We start from the raw sequence: 12,495 nt of genomic DNA, 5'->3' as shown, positions 1-12,495 counted from the left end.
CCATGATCAATAACCGAAGTACAAAGTTGCTTTTGACATATCATTAAGTTTGAAAATGTTGGTCCGCCTCCAATCTTCTTTTTCTTCATCCTTGTGGGAAGAAAGCATAGTCGAAGCACAGACAAATTTTCACATTGCCATCATCGTCTAAGTCACTTGGGATTTCAATTTCAGCTTCAACTACTTGAATTCCATAATCATCATCACATCTTCTTTTCCTTCACAGGCATGACTTGGGTTGGACATTGTGCAGCTCGATGTCCAAAACCTTGACATTCAAAGCATTTAAGTGATGGTTGGCACTTAGAAGTTGTTCCTAAATGATGGAGTCTTCCAATGGGTATTAGTCTGAACTCCTTTACCAAATTGCTCAACAATCTTTTTCATACAACTCCACTAGTATTCTTCTCAAACTGAAGGGCTGATGTAGCTCTAAAAGGATTATGTTGCATACCCTCCTCAATCTGACTGGCAACTTATATTGCATCGCAACTGTAATGAGACGACATGCAGCAAGTTTGGAGGCACTAGCTGGCTTCAGCCCTTTTCTATACAAAGCTATCATCACATCCTCTTTTTATTCTATGTTGACACGAGCGCCCAAGTGATAGAATCTACTAGAATACTCATAACTGTCTTTTCTTCTTGCTTTAAATCAAAGAGTTGGAGATGAACACCCAGCTGATAATTGGAAGGCACGAATCGCTCCTGCATGGCTTGCTTCATCTTATACCAGATTGTAATCTCCCCAAATCTCCTCCTTCTACAGATCTTTGCTTAATCCACCAAATTCCAGCAGTTCCCTTCAATTTTGATTCAACCAAGTACAGCTTTCTAGCCTCATTCATGTCATACCACCGGAAATAGTACTCCAGAATTATACCCAAAATCAAATTCATCAGGAAAATCATCATCATTAAAATTTACGATTTCTAGTTTTATTCCCTCGCTCAAATTATCATTTCAGCGTTCACACAACTCAAAAGTATGAGGGGCAGCAGCTATTCCACCATCTTGTTTGGTATGAAATTCCATGGACATTTTATCAAAGGCAGCAACTTTGACGGATAGCCTATTCAAAGCATTGGTAATAGTCTCTAAGGCCTTTTCCATGTTTTGCACCCTACCAGATAACAATTCCACCTTTGTGGACAATTCAACATTGGTTACCATGATGCAATTAAACATCACCAAAGACCCTTAAACAAGTTGCTCAATCTATTCCTGCAAACCAAAAAATAAACGAATTCACAGAGGAAACTTACAAAGCTGCGATCCAATCTGACTTTTTTTAATTGCTGGCAGTGACAAATCCATGCTCCAAAGTGCTGATAGGACACAAATTCTTCATTTTTTAGCCTTTCGTATCAAGAGAATGCACTTGTAGGCAAAATATCACGCTGCAAATCGAAACATCTTGGAAGAAAACCCAAAATATCGTGGTTGGAGGCAATTTATCATGAAATTGGAGGATGCAGAAAGATGAAATTCAGTCACAAACATGTCACAAGTGCATGGGGTGCATGAGTCGCAGGCGGCAAGTTTCCAGCGATGAAACTCCAATGAAGGTAAACCCTAGTATGGTGAATGCAATGGTGGTGGTGGTATACTAAGAAAATCACTAGAAATTAGGGATTCAAGAGGGGCCGACGATTGGAATTCTTTTGGCCGGTGCATGGGGGTTCTCCAGTGATTGGACAGCAAAGAAATTTCAAGGGCTAGGGTTTTCGGGGTTCTGTTTTTGTGGGTGCAGGTGTTGTTGTAAAATCTAGGCTGGAAACTAGGGTTTCAAAAAATGGGACACAGATGGAATTTTTGAAATTGTTCAGAACTGATTTTTCTTTTCTTTATTCCAGGGTGGAGAAGCATCAGAGAGAGAATGAAGGAAGGGAAGTTCCAGAACTGTGGGAGGATTGAAAAAGAGAAGAAGAGAGGGAAGAAGAAGAGTGAAAGGGAAAGATGGGGGAATTGAAATGGAAGAATGAGATCGTGATTGGGCTTTGATACCAAATGATGCAGGGGCAGCATCAAGGATCTACAGCCATGGAGTAGGCTAGAAGAAATTGAAGAGAGAAGGACGGGGAAGGGAGGAGAAAGGAGATACAAGGGGGAACTCACGTTCACTTCTCAAATTCAAATTCAACGACTGCTTACAACATGGCTTTCACACATTATTTATGAGAAAGTCTCGTCAAATGAAATGACTCATAAACCCCTAAAACTACATTACATTACAAGCTTACCCCTAGAATACACAAATATTACAAACAAGCCCCCAACATACATAATCCTAATACAAAGCAAACAAAGCACACACAATTAAACAACTAACTAACTAAGCACACTGGGCTTCGGACCCAATAAATCATTGACCATATTCTTCAATAGGCCCCCAAAATGGATCAAAATGATCCATCCACGTACCCGCTTCTCGTCCTACACCACCTGGATTATCACATGCTATTAGATCTCAAGCTATCAATTTAGCCACAATACTCAAGTATTTGAATTGGTCCATTCGAGTAAAGGTTTTTTTGCTTGAGTCAATGGGAAAACTTATTGGACCTATACACAAGGGGTAGCCAATCCGCCTTCTTAAATCCCTCCCACTTTTTTCAAAGCTTGAACATTAGATGTTTAGTAGAAAAGTATCACAATCAAACCATTGGTTGTCCTTTATGTGGTGTTTGGTTAGTGGATTCAACCAATGATCCTTGAGAATCCTCATTGATTTTAGCATTCCTATGTTTTATTCACATTTTATAATTGGGAACGAAATTCCCTAGAATGGCACATTTCCACAAAGCACTTCAATACCAACATCCATATTTTCATTTTAAAAGGTGGGTATCCGGATCCCCACCCTGGAGAAATTGCCTAAAATTATGAAGTGACAGAAAAGACTAGTTATATTTTACAAAATCTAAAATACACCAGTTATGAAGTGAAAATGACATAACTTGAATTAGCCTTTGAACTATATGCAGTAATTTCTAATCTTATTTTAACTACTGCTTTTGATTGTATTTTCAATGAGTTGGGATTTTTTTTTTGGGTGTTTTATTTTATACAGTTAATTTTGCTCTAAAATACTATGTCCAAGCATTTATTATTTTTAATTTTTTTGGTGAATATTACTTGTCAAACTTAGGATATTTTCAAAATAAGAAGTTACTTATCATCATAAATTAAGGAACAAACATATTCACGGTAAGTTAGGCATAGTACTAGTGGAAGATAAGATAAGGGAGGAGCAGCTTAGATGGTTTGGCATCTAATGCGCAGGCCAAATAGTGCACTAGTGAGGAGGCGTGAGCTAGTTACTGATGCTGGCAGTAGAAGGGTTAGGGGTAGACCTAAAATAACATGGAATGAGGTAGTGAGGAAGGATAAAATAGCTCTAAAGTTGTCCAAGGAAAATACCCTCAACTAAGTGAATTAGCAGAAAAGGATTCATGTAGTCAACCCCACCTAGTGAGACTTAAAGCTTAGTTTTTGTTGTTTGCTATCTATTCCCAAGAATAAACCAACATGGGTGGGAATACTGCATGCCTAGAAATCTATCAATAATATACTTCTAAACTGAAATTGGGAATCCTACAATCCTAGGCTTAATAAAAAAAAAAACCTATTCAGTATAGAAGACCCTATAAGGAATAGGTGTGCATTTGTTTCATTGGACTTATGGCATATGGAGCGCATTGCACACATCCAAACACAAGGCCCTATAGGGTCTTCTACATTGGAAGTAGGTCGTGTGTATTAAGCCTTTTGTGAGATACAGTCCAAATGAAATCTTAAAAGAAACCTTAGCATCCGCTTGATGCCTTTGCTAATATAAATGTCTCTTTACTAACGAAAAAAAAAGGACCTTAGCCTTCCAAATGATGTGGCTCCAAGAAAATGATTCGGAAAAAGAATTGGAGGGACTTTTAAGACAATGAAGGAAAAAAGGATTTGGTGCAAAAAGGACTAAAAAATTCCCCTTGCAAACTCTCTCATCTCCCCTATCAGAAGGAACAAAAGGCCCCAAAATTTTAGGAATGGTGGTAAGCTCATCAACTTACTTTTCATTGAGATTCCTAGAAAAATTAAAATCCCAAGAAAGACCCCTCTAAAGAAAAGAAAGAGTTGATAGGTGCATTGTGAAGAGGGGGAAATCTTAAAAAGACAAGACGCCATCAACTCCAATAAACTCTCACCAACCCAAACATCCTTCCAAATCGCACCCCATTGCCACTACCCACTTTGAAATGGGTGAGAGGAAAAAATAAAAACGCAACCTGGGAAACAAACTTCCAAGTGCTTGTATGAGAAACAATGTAATTTCCTCTAATGCACCACCATTTTGATGGCCCCATACTTTCTTTCTACCCCCTCGTGCCATAGGGAATTAACTTCTAAAGGAAACCTGCACAATCATTCCCTAAGTAGATAGATGTTTTTAGAACCCACAATGCCGAGGCCCAAACCTCCTCCTAATATTGGGGTCACCTAATAGTCTGCCAACAAACTATGTGATTTCTCTTATAAATGGGCAGTTGGAGAGGGAGGTACAATGAGAGTGACACAACCTCCAAGAGATAACTACATCCTCTACCCCTCCAACAACTTGTTGCCAACCCTCTCAACCACAAGCACCCAAAATGTGAACGAACTAGGGTTATCTCTAGGGGCGAACCAATGCAGGAAAGGAAAGCGGCTAATCTAAAGTCACAAAACCTGCCAAGACCCTAAACCTCTCTTAATTCCCTACCACTCATATTAGCGCCAGCCACTCCACTCTAAGACAAGTTTATCTTTAACCCCAAAATATTTTCAAAAAATTTCAAGAATCAAAATATCCTTTTGGAATTTCGCAACATTGTCCTCTAGAAATAAAATAGTATTGTCCACAAACTATAGATAGGAGACCTCCACTTCATCCCTCCCAACTAATAAACCTCTAATCACCCCTCCTAGTGGACTACGAGAGTGCAAAAGCATCCTACTTAAGACATCCACAATTAGAGCAAACAAAAACAGAGACAACATATCCCTTTGCCTAAACCTCCTAGAAGCCCTAAACCTTTCTCTAGGTTAACTGTTAAAAATAATTGAGAAATGAGTTGAACTCGAGCAGCCCTGATTCACTTCCACCACACATTCCCAAACCGTTCCTAACCATCACTTTATGACACCTCAATTCACCATATCATAAGTTTTGTCAAAGTCCAGCTTAAAGACTAGTCCCCTTCCTCCCATCAACCACCTCATTAGCAACCAACACATCATCAAGGATTTTTTTGTCTTTAATCAAACAACTGAGCCATGGTCAGTGTACCACTCAAAACCTCTCTCAATCTTTTAGATAAGACTTTTGGAAGAATCTTATAGAGGCTAGTAGCCAAACGAATAGGCCCCAATCCCCTCATCCTTGTTGACCTCTCCTTTTCAAGAATGAGGGCTAAAAATGTAGAATTCACACTGGTACCACTACCATATTATGATGAAATTCCTCAAAAAAACCTCAAAATGTCCTTCTGCACAGCTACCAATTGCCCTAAAAGAAGCCCGTTATGAAGCCATCAAGACCAAGAGCTTTCTCCCTCCTCATTTCAAAGAAAAATTTTTAAACTTCTTCAATTTCGAAAGGATTTCTTCAACTTCAAAAGGCTTCTCAAGCTACTAAGCTGATCTTCGCTCCGAAGGAGTCCAATCAATATGCTCTAACATCAATAGGCACTCTTCTGTATACATATGCTTGCATAAACATGTGCTTCTCATCTCCCATCTGTTTATGGCGCCTCATGTGTCTCCCTAAATCAAGTTCCAATTCTTTGGCAAGGCCTTTACTTCTCCTTCCATTGGCCACCCTGTGGAAATGGTGAAAGCCTCTTCCGAAGATGAGAACATACTTTCCTACTATTTACATCTAATTTGCAAGCCTGCAGCTAGCCATTTCCTAGTACATCAAATGCAGGAAGACTACAAACCTTTGGGTAATGATTCATTAGGTTTCAATCTTCACCAATGTCATTTACATCCTAATACATTTATTTTAGTTATAGCTAAATGACTTGTGTCATACAATCACAATGACACGACATCCCATATGTAACTTCCAATCATTTTCTTTTGAAGAAGAACAAGAACTCATTGAATATTAGGAAAGAAAGGGAAAAAATGAAGGATGAGATATCCCCCTAAATCGGGGATTAACTTTTTATTCTCCATCATTCTTTTATTACTCCTTTTTCAACTATATGGTAGCGTTTGTTTTTCCATGTTATTTAAGCTCTAACTTAGCCCGAATCAAAAGGGATGTCAGAGGAAATGTAAACTCTACATAACAAATCCAATGGACTTAGCTGATTTCAAATCTTTCGTTCCACTTCCACATAATGTTTTGCACATAAAGGATATGCATGAAAAAGTTTGAGGAGTGTTGTGAGACATTTGTAATAAGAGACTCTGTAATTGTTAAAGCTTGATTTACATTGTTGACCCACTATCTAACAGCTTAATCTTCTAGGTAAAGTGGTATTCTAACCTGGTGACAGAGCTAGTAACCAAGAGGTCCTGGGTTCTAGTCTCGTTGCCCACGCTATTGTGTGGTGTTTAAAAAATAATTGTATTCCTTGCATGTGTATTTATCATTTGTTAATCTCTCCATGTGCTGTCAGGCTGCATGTAAGGGGGAGTGTCAAAGCTTAAAATACATTGTTGGCCCACAGCCAAACAGTTTAAGCTTTTAGGTAAAGTGGTATTCTAAATGAAATAAAAAGAATCTTTGGGGTAGATTGTTCCGGTCCATTCTACCTAAACAGAATAATGGTTAACAAGAGGTTTGATACCCTCCTCCCCATGCACAGGATTTAAAGATATTTTTAATGCTTTCCCCATTTCTCATTGCACCTCCTCCTTGTATCCCTTTCTTCTCTAAATAAATTTTTTTTTTCCTGACCATTAAAAAAAAAAAAAAAAAAATCTCCACACCTTTCACTTGCCTCTCTCCTTTCATATACTATTTTCAAAGCACAGTTTCAAGTGGGATACTAAAAAAAACAGTAATCTGTTCCAACCATATATCCCAGTCATTTTGCAACTGAAATTTTCAAACCCATAAATGCCTCAGGAGTGGGTGAACATTAATCGAACATATAAATAAATAATCAGGCTATCAGCTCTGAGTCCTCTGACAGGCTTAAATTTGCACAAATCTCTTTTCAACAAAGTCAAGTAGAAAAACAGTATTTAAACAACTGAAGACTAAAGACATATAGAATAAAGAACAGGCAACAAAGAGCTTCAAACAACATGAAAAAAGAGCTTAAACATAATTGTTGCTCATATATAATTTATCAATAACACCAATTCAAAAGATTATTAACAGTTACATGGGATTCTTTTCATTAATTCATAATCGATCATAGCATCCACGCTTTCTTGCATGAAGTCTTTGGTCCATCCCAAGGAGTATAAGCAACATACTAGCCCACACAACCTTGTCCAATTGCACTTAAGACTAACCACCCTGTAGGGTTTTGGAAGATTTCATTTAAATGAGAATTCTACTGTAAATCTTCAAAAAAGCTTGTGCCCTACAACATTAGGTTATGAATGTTTATCATGAAATTACAGTAGACATTCACAACACCACACCAGATGGCAGATGTATGATATACACAAATTATCATCAACTTCATCATGTCTTGAGAATTTTCTCAATAAGATTCTAAAACAACACTGTTATCCCTATTAGTGTCCGACACACATTAAACAATTGTAGTTCCCCTGAGATTATTAATCCCAACAGCTAATACAGCCTCTGTCCTCTCCTCACGTGTAAAAGAGATTCATTTTACTTTACTGTTCAAAAATATTAAAGATTCTTAAAAAGCCTACACTTTCTAGCCATAATGTTGATAAATAATTCAAGCAATTAGTAACATGATGTAACTGGCAGTGAAGGGATTACCGCACAGAATAAGGATTGTAAAATGCATGAACAACAAGTTAACAAGCAGCACAATATGCACTCAAGGTTGCAAAATCAGTAATTCATGTTGATCTTACCCAAGCAGACAATAAGCAGAAAGCGACTGCAGCAAGCTGATAAAGTTCATTTGTCTGTAGATCACATAGAAATACATCCAAATAGCAGTCAGGCAGATAAACCAAAGTAGAATTGAAAAGATTAGCCAAAGGCACATAAAACAAGACATCCAGTGTAACAGCAGATAGAAGTAAAATCTACTTGTTCTGGACTTCATGATTAGAACACTCAGACCAGGCACAGTTGCTCACTTGCTTGAGATTAGTGGAACAGCTTTTCTTTTCTTTTCTTTTCTTTTCTTTTCTTTTCTTTTGTGTATGTGTGTGTGAGAGAGAGAGAGAGATAGAGTGGAGATTGTCCAGAATCAATCAAGGCTTTTCTGCTTAGTTCTTTTAGAGGCTTTCGTAGGAGTAAGGATGCTAGCAGGTTGTAGAAGCATGTGGCTTTCATAGTTTTCAAATTGACATTTGAATTGTAAAATAAATCCCAATTTTGAGAATTGAGAATCGAGAATCAAATTGAATCGTAAGACTGGGTAAATTTCCAAAACCAACTCCAAATGGCATGCATACCTATAGAAGACCAAAAATTCCTAATTTCTATACCATACATAGAAGTATGAGGGCGAGCCTTGAATCAATGATAAGGTTGCTCCTTGTGACCGGTTGGTTACGGATTTGAGTCAAAGGAAACAGCTTCTGTACATTAATGCAGGGCTAAGACTTCATATACTGTGACAACCCTCCCCCTACCTTCACAAAGCCAAGAGCCATGTGGCCAGGGACACCCTTTACCATATACAGAAGTATGAAGAGTGTAAAACAATTTGCGGCCAAAAGCACCCTCATCTTTTAAAAATAACACTAAATATTCCTAAAATAAATAAATTTCTATACTGTATATAGAAAATGTAAATTTTTTTAAATCATATTTAAAAATAGAAATATCCTTATCTTTTGAAAGTAAGACCAAATATTCCTAGTAGAAGTAAATTTCTATATCATAAAGTAATTCAAAAAAAATTAAATAAAATTAGATTTAAAACATCTAAGTTCTTGTTTGAACATAAAAGAAAAAAAAAACTTTCATTTGGTTAAAAAAATAAAATAAACTAACAATATATATATACATATCTATATCTACATTATAAGTTAATAAAAGTACAAATAGGATAAGTCATTTTGTGGAAAAAAATATAAACATATTTTAAAGGTAAGAAAAATATTCCTAACAGAAAGTAAATTCAATCAAGATTAGATAAAAATAAATCCACAAAATATATACTAGATAAGCTAAAAGTTTGTAAACTAAATAACAGTAATATATTACTAATTTGTTTAACTTCATTAAAAATTATAAAAATATTTACATAACACTATTTTAATGTAAATTATGTAATCACATGCAATGCACATGACATATTTGCTAGTACTGACAATAAATTTTAAAATTTTAAAATTAAAAATTTATACTTCATGTGTATGCTTTCTTCAAAAAATAAAAAACATGGGAAAGAGTCCAGAAAATTAATAAATTCATGAATTTTCTTTTGTTTTTAAGGGAAGGAATCAAGAAAAAATAAAATCAAGAACTGAACTTTTGGTCTTTAACTGTTTATCAACAATAAAATAAAATTTTAAAAAAAAAAAAATATTTCGCACATAAGCTTTCTCCAATTAAAAAGCAAAAAAAAATTAACATAAAACAAAATTAATAAATAATTGAAATTTTTTCTAAAAAACCGAACTTTGAATTTTAAAAAACAGAAAACCTTGAGTACTGCCTCGGCTGACCAGTTTTCTGCCCCTTCTTCTCAATGACAGAATACTGTACTCCTCCAACGATGAAGAAAGATTTTTTGAAGGCAAAAGAAGACAAGACCTAAAGTTCTGTTTTTTTGTCTTTCTCAGGAGAAATCAAGGTAGAGAAGGAATGGACGGCAATCATGTAAAAAAAAGCAATAAAAGAAGAGAGGTTGTTTTTGGGTTGAAACCAGTCAAGGCTGACTGGATCTGATAGGTTCAGGATTATAAATTGATGGACTCAGATCAATGTTTTAGATTCAGGGGGCTGAATCAATAGATTCAGCTGTTTTTTTATTCTCTTGTAAGATTCAAATTAATTTGTTGTGGAATTGATACAAATCGTATGATTTGAAACGTGAATTGTAAGATTCCAACTATGGTGGCTTTCATGTTTTGATTGGGATTTGGTTGGAAAGGGATGCACAAACTTTTAATATAAGAGTTCTGACTCTATCATTACTCAAGTAGAATTTGGCTGAGAATGGTCTTTCTTTTCTTCATGAAACATGTTTTGAGGCAGCAACAAAACCTCCCCACAGCAAAAATAACCATCCTCAAACTTTCATTAAAAAATAAAACCCTCTCAATGCCAACCTACCCACCCCCCACAAAAGAAAAGGGACTGCATTCTTGAGCTTAATTGTTTCCCTAGAAATCCAAAATAGTTGTTTATCCCAACAAAACTTAGATTAATGGGGGCATCTTTTGCATGAAACTCATGGATTGCACTAGCCTCAATGGTAAAAACAGGAAGCAGCTAAAATTTTCAATCGATGATGCCAATGGGACTGGATCATTATATCCATCACAACACACTCAATATTAATACAATTACAAGTTTACAACAAGCACCAAGCCTCAAGTCCCACTAGTTGGTGTTGACTAGATGAATCTTTTTCCATTATTCTACACAATCTAGAACAGTATCCTTCAAAGTTGGATTGCTACAAAATCCCTATTTACTACCTTGATACAAATTATATAAGTCACTTCCCACCAACCGCTAACATCAACAAAATCACTCATTCTCATTGGAGCATTATTTGGTCTATGTTGCAACTTCCAAACCTTCTTGGTTGCCCTTCCCTCATCTTGCTAGCTCTCATCATTCCTTAACTTACTTTTTAGTGTTAAACCACTTGTTCATCTTAACATTCTCATTTCTACTGCACTAACTTTATAGATATGTTGTTTCATAGTTGCTCGATATTCTTATCAAGATAACATAACTGGCCTTATGGCCATCTGAGAGAAATTCCTTTTTAAGTTTGAAGGCAATCTAAGATCACACAAGCAGCCTGAAGCACTAATTCATTTTACCCAACTTGTTTCAACTCTACGGATCACACCTTCAATTTTTCCTCCAACTTGCATAATAGCTACAGGGTACCTATACCTGCTACTCCTAGGAATTTCTTGATCATCAACTTTAATATTTTCTCCATTATTCCTCCTACAATGACTAAACTTGCATTTCATAAATCTTGTGTTGCTTCTAATTATTTTAAAACCTCTAGATTATTAAAATTCTTTCTATTTTTCCAATTTAGATTCTACTGCCCCTAGTTTTATCTATCAAGTCAATGCCTACAAGCAGCATACACCAAAGAACCTCATTTTGGTTATATTTATGAAGTTCATCCATAACTGAAGCAAAAAAGATAAGGACTCAACAGAAGCATAGGATGTACACTTGTTGCCATTAGAAATGTTCTAGATTCTCCTTATGCAGTCCCTTACCCCATTGTACACTTCCTTGAACTATATGCCTACTACTTACTCATTTTTTTTCTCTAAAACTCACAGTAGAACCTCGTACTGCACATTATCATAGGCTTTCTCTAGGTCAATGAAAAAACATATGCAAAACCATCTTCCTTTTACTGAATAGTGCCATTGATCTCCTACATAAACATATAGCCTTCATGCTTGATCCTTCAAGCATAAAACTGAGTCGAAACACTTGATTCCAACGTTATTCTTTATTCAATTACTCTTTGAACCTTTCCTAAAGTTTGAATATATGACTCGCAAATTATAATTATGAATATCTCCTTTATAATATACCCTGTTATACCCAAAGAACTTCCAAACTTCAATTGGGATGCCATCCAGCCCAACAGCATATTTATTTTTTATTTTTTTAATGTATAGTGTGTACTTAACTTCATACTCTTTTGTCATATGTTAGGCCTTCTACTTGGTTTTTATTAAATAGCTTATTGAAATAAGTTCATATTTTGTAATATTTTCTTCCTTAACCAACAAACTATCATCCACCCTTTTTTACATTCGATATTCCCTGGTCTCCACTCTTTATTTCTCTAGCGCCAATGAGGAAAGGGGTGATGAGAAATTTTCTTTAGCTGGCTATTGCTGAAAGGAAGGGAAATTCAGTGTGTTGGTTTTCTGTTTGCAGCATGATCTTAAATTTATGCAAAAATTGTCAAAATGAAATTTCTGCTTTCCACCACCCTTGGAATCAAAATGGGAGTCAATTTCTATCTTGAAAAATTTCAGTCGAAATTTCCCCAAATCATTCGAAATTTATCATAATTACAAAATTTCAGTGAAATTTGGAAAAATTTGAACTATAAAATAAAATTTCCTCGAACTTAAAATTTGAGATTTGACATCCAAATAGAAATTTCT

General features: G+C 35.8%; 1 protein-coding gene across 2 annotated transcripts in view; it reads right to left on the bottom strand.

Annotated features, from left to right (window-relative positions):
• LOC131146169 (K(+) efflux antiporter 5) overlaps positions 1-12,495 on the bottom strand; it is a 46,880-nt gene that overhangs the window by 13,945 nt on the left and 20,440 nt on the right. For both annotated transcript variants that reach the window (XM_058095547.1, XM_058095545.1), the window contains exon 14: positions 8,059-8,112. In XM_058095547.1, coding sequence (XP_057951530.1) covers positions 8,059-8,112 — 54 coding nt within the window. The remainder of the gene's footprint in view (positions 1-8,058; positions 8,113-12,495) is intronic.

This window comes from Malania oleifera, chromosome 13, assembly GCF_029873635.1.
Source record: "Malania oleifera isolate guangnan ecotype guangnan chromosome 13, ASM2987363v1, whole genome shotgun sequence".
In the NCBI taxonomy this organism is placed as follows: Eukaryota; Viridiplantae; Streptophyta; class Magnoliopsida; order Santalales; family Ximeniaceae; genus Malania; species Malania oleifera.
The sequence above is the reverse complement of the archived record's forward strand: the minus strand, read 5'-3'. Positions and strand labels throughout refer to the sequence as shown.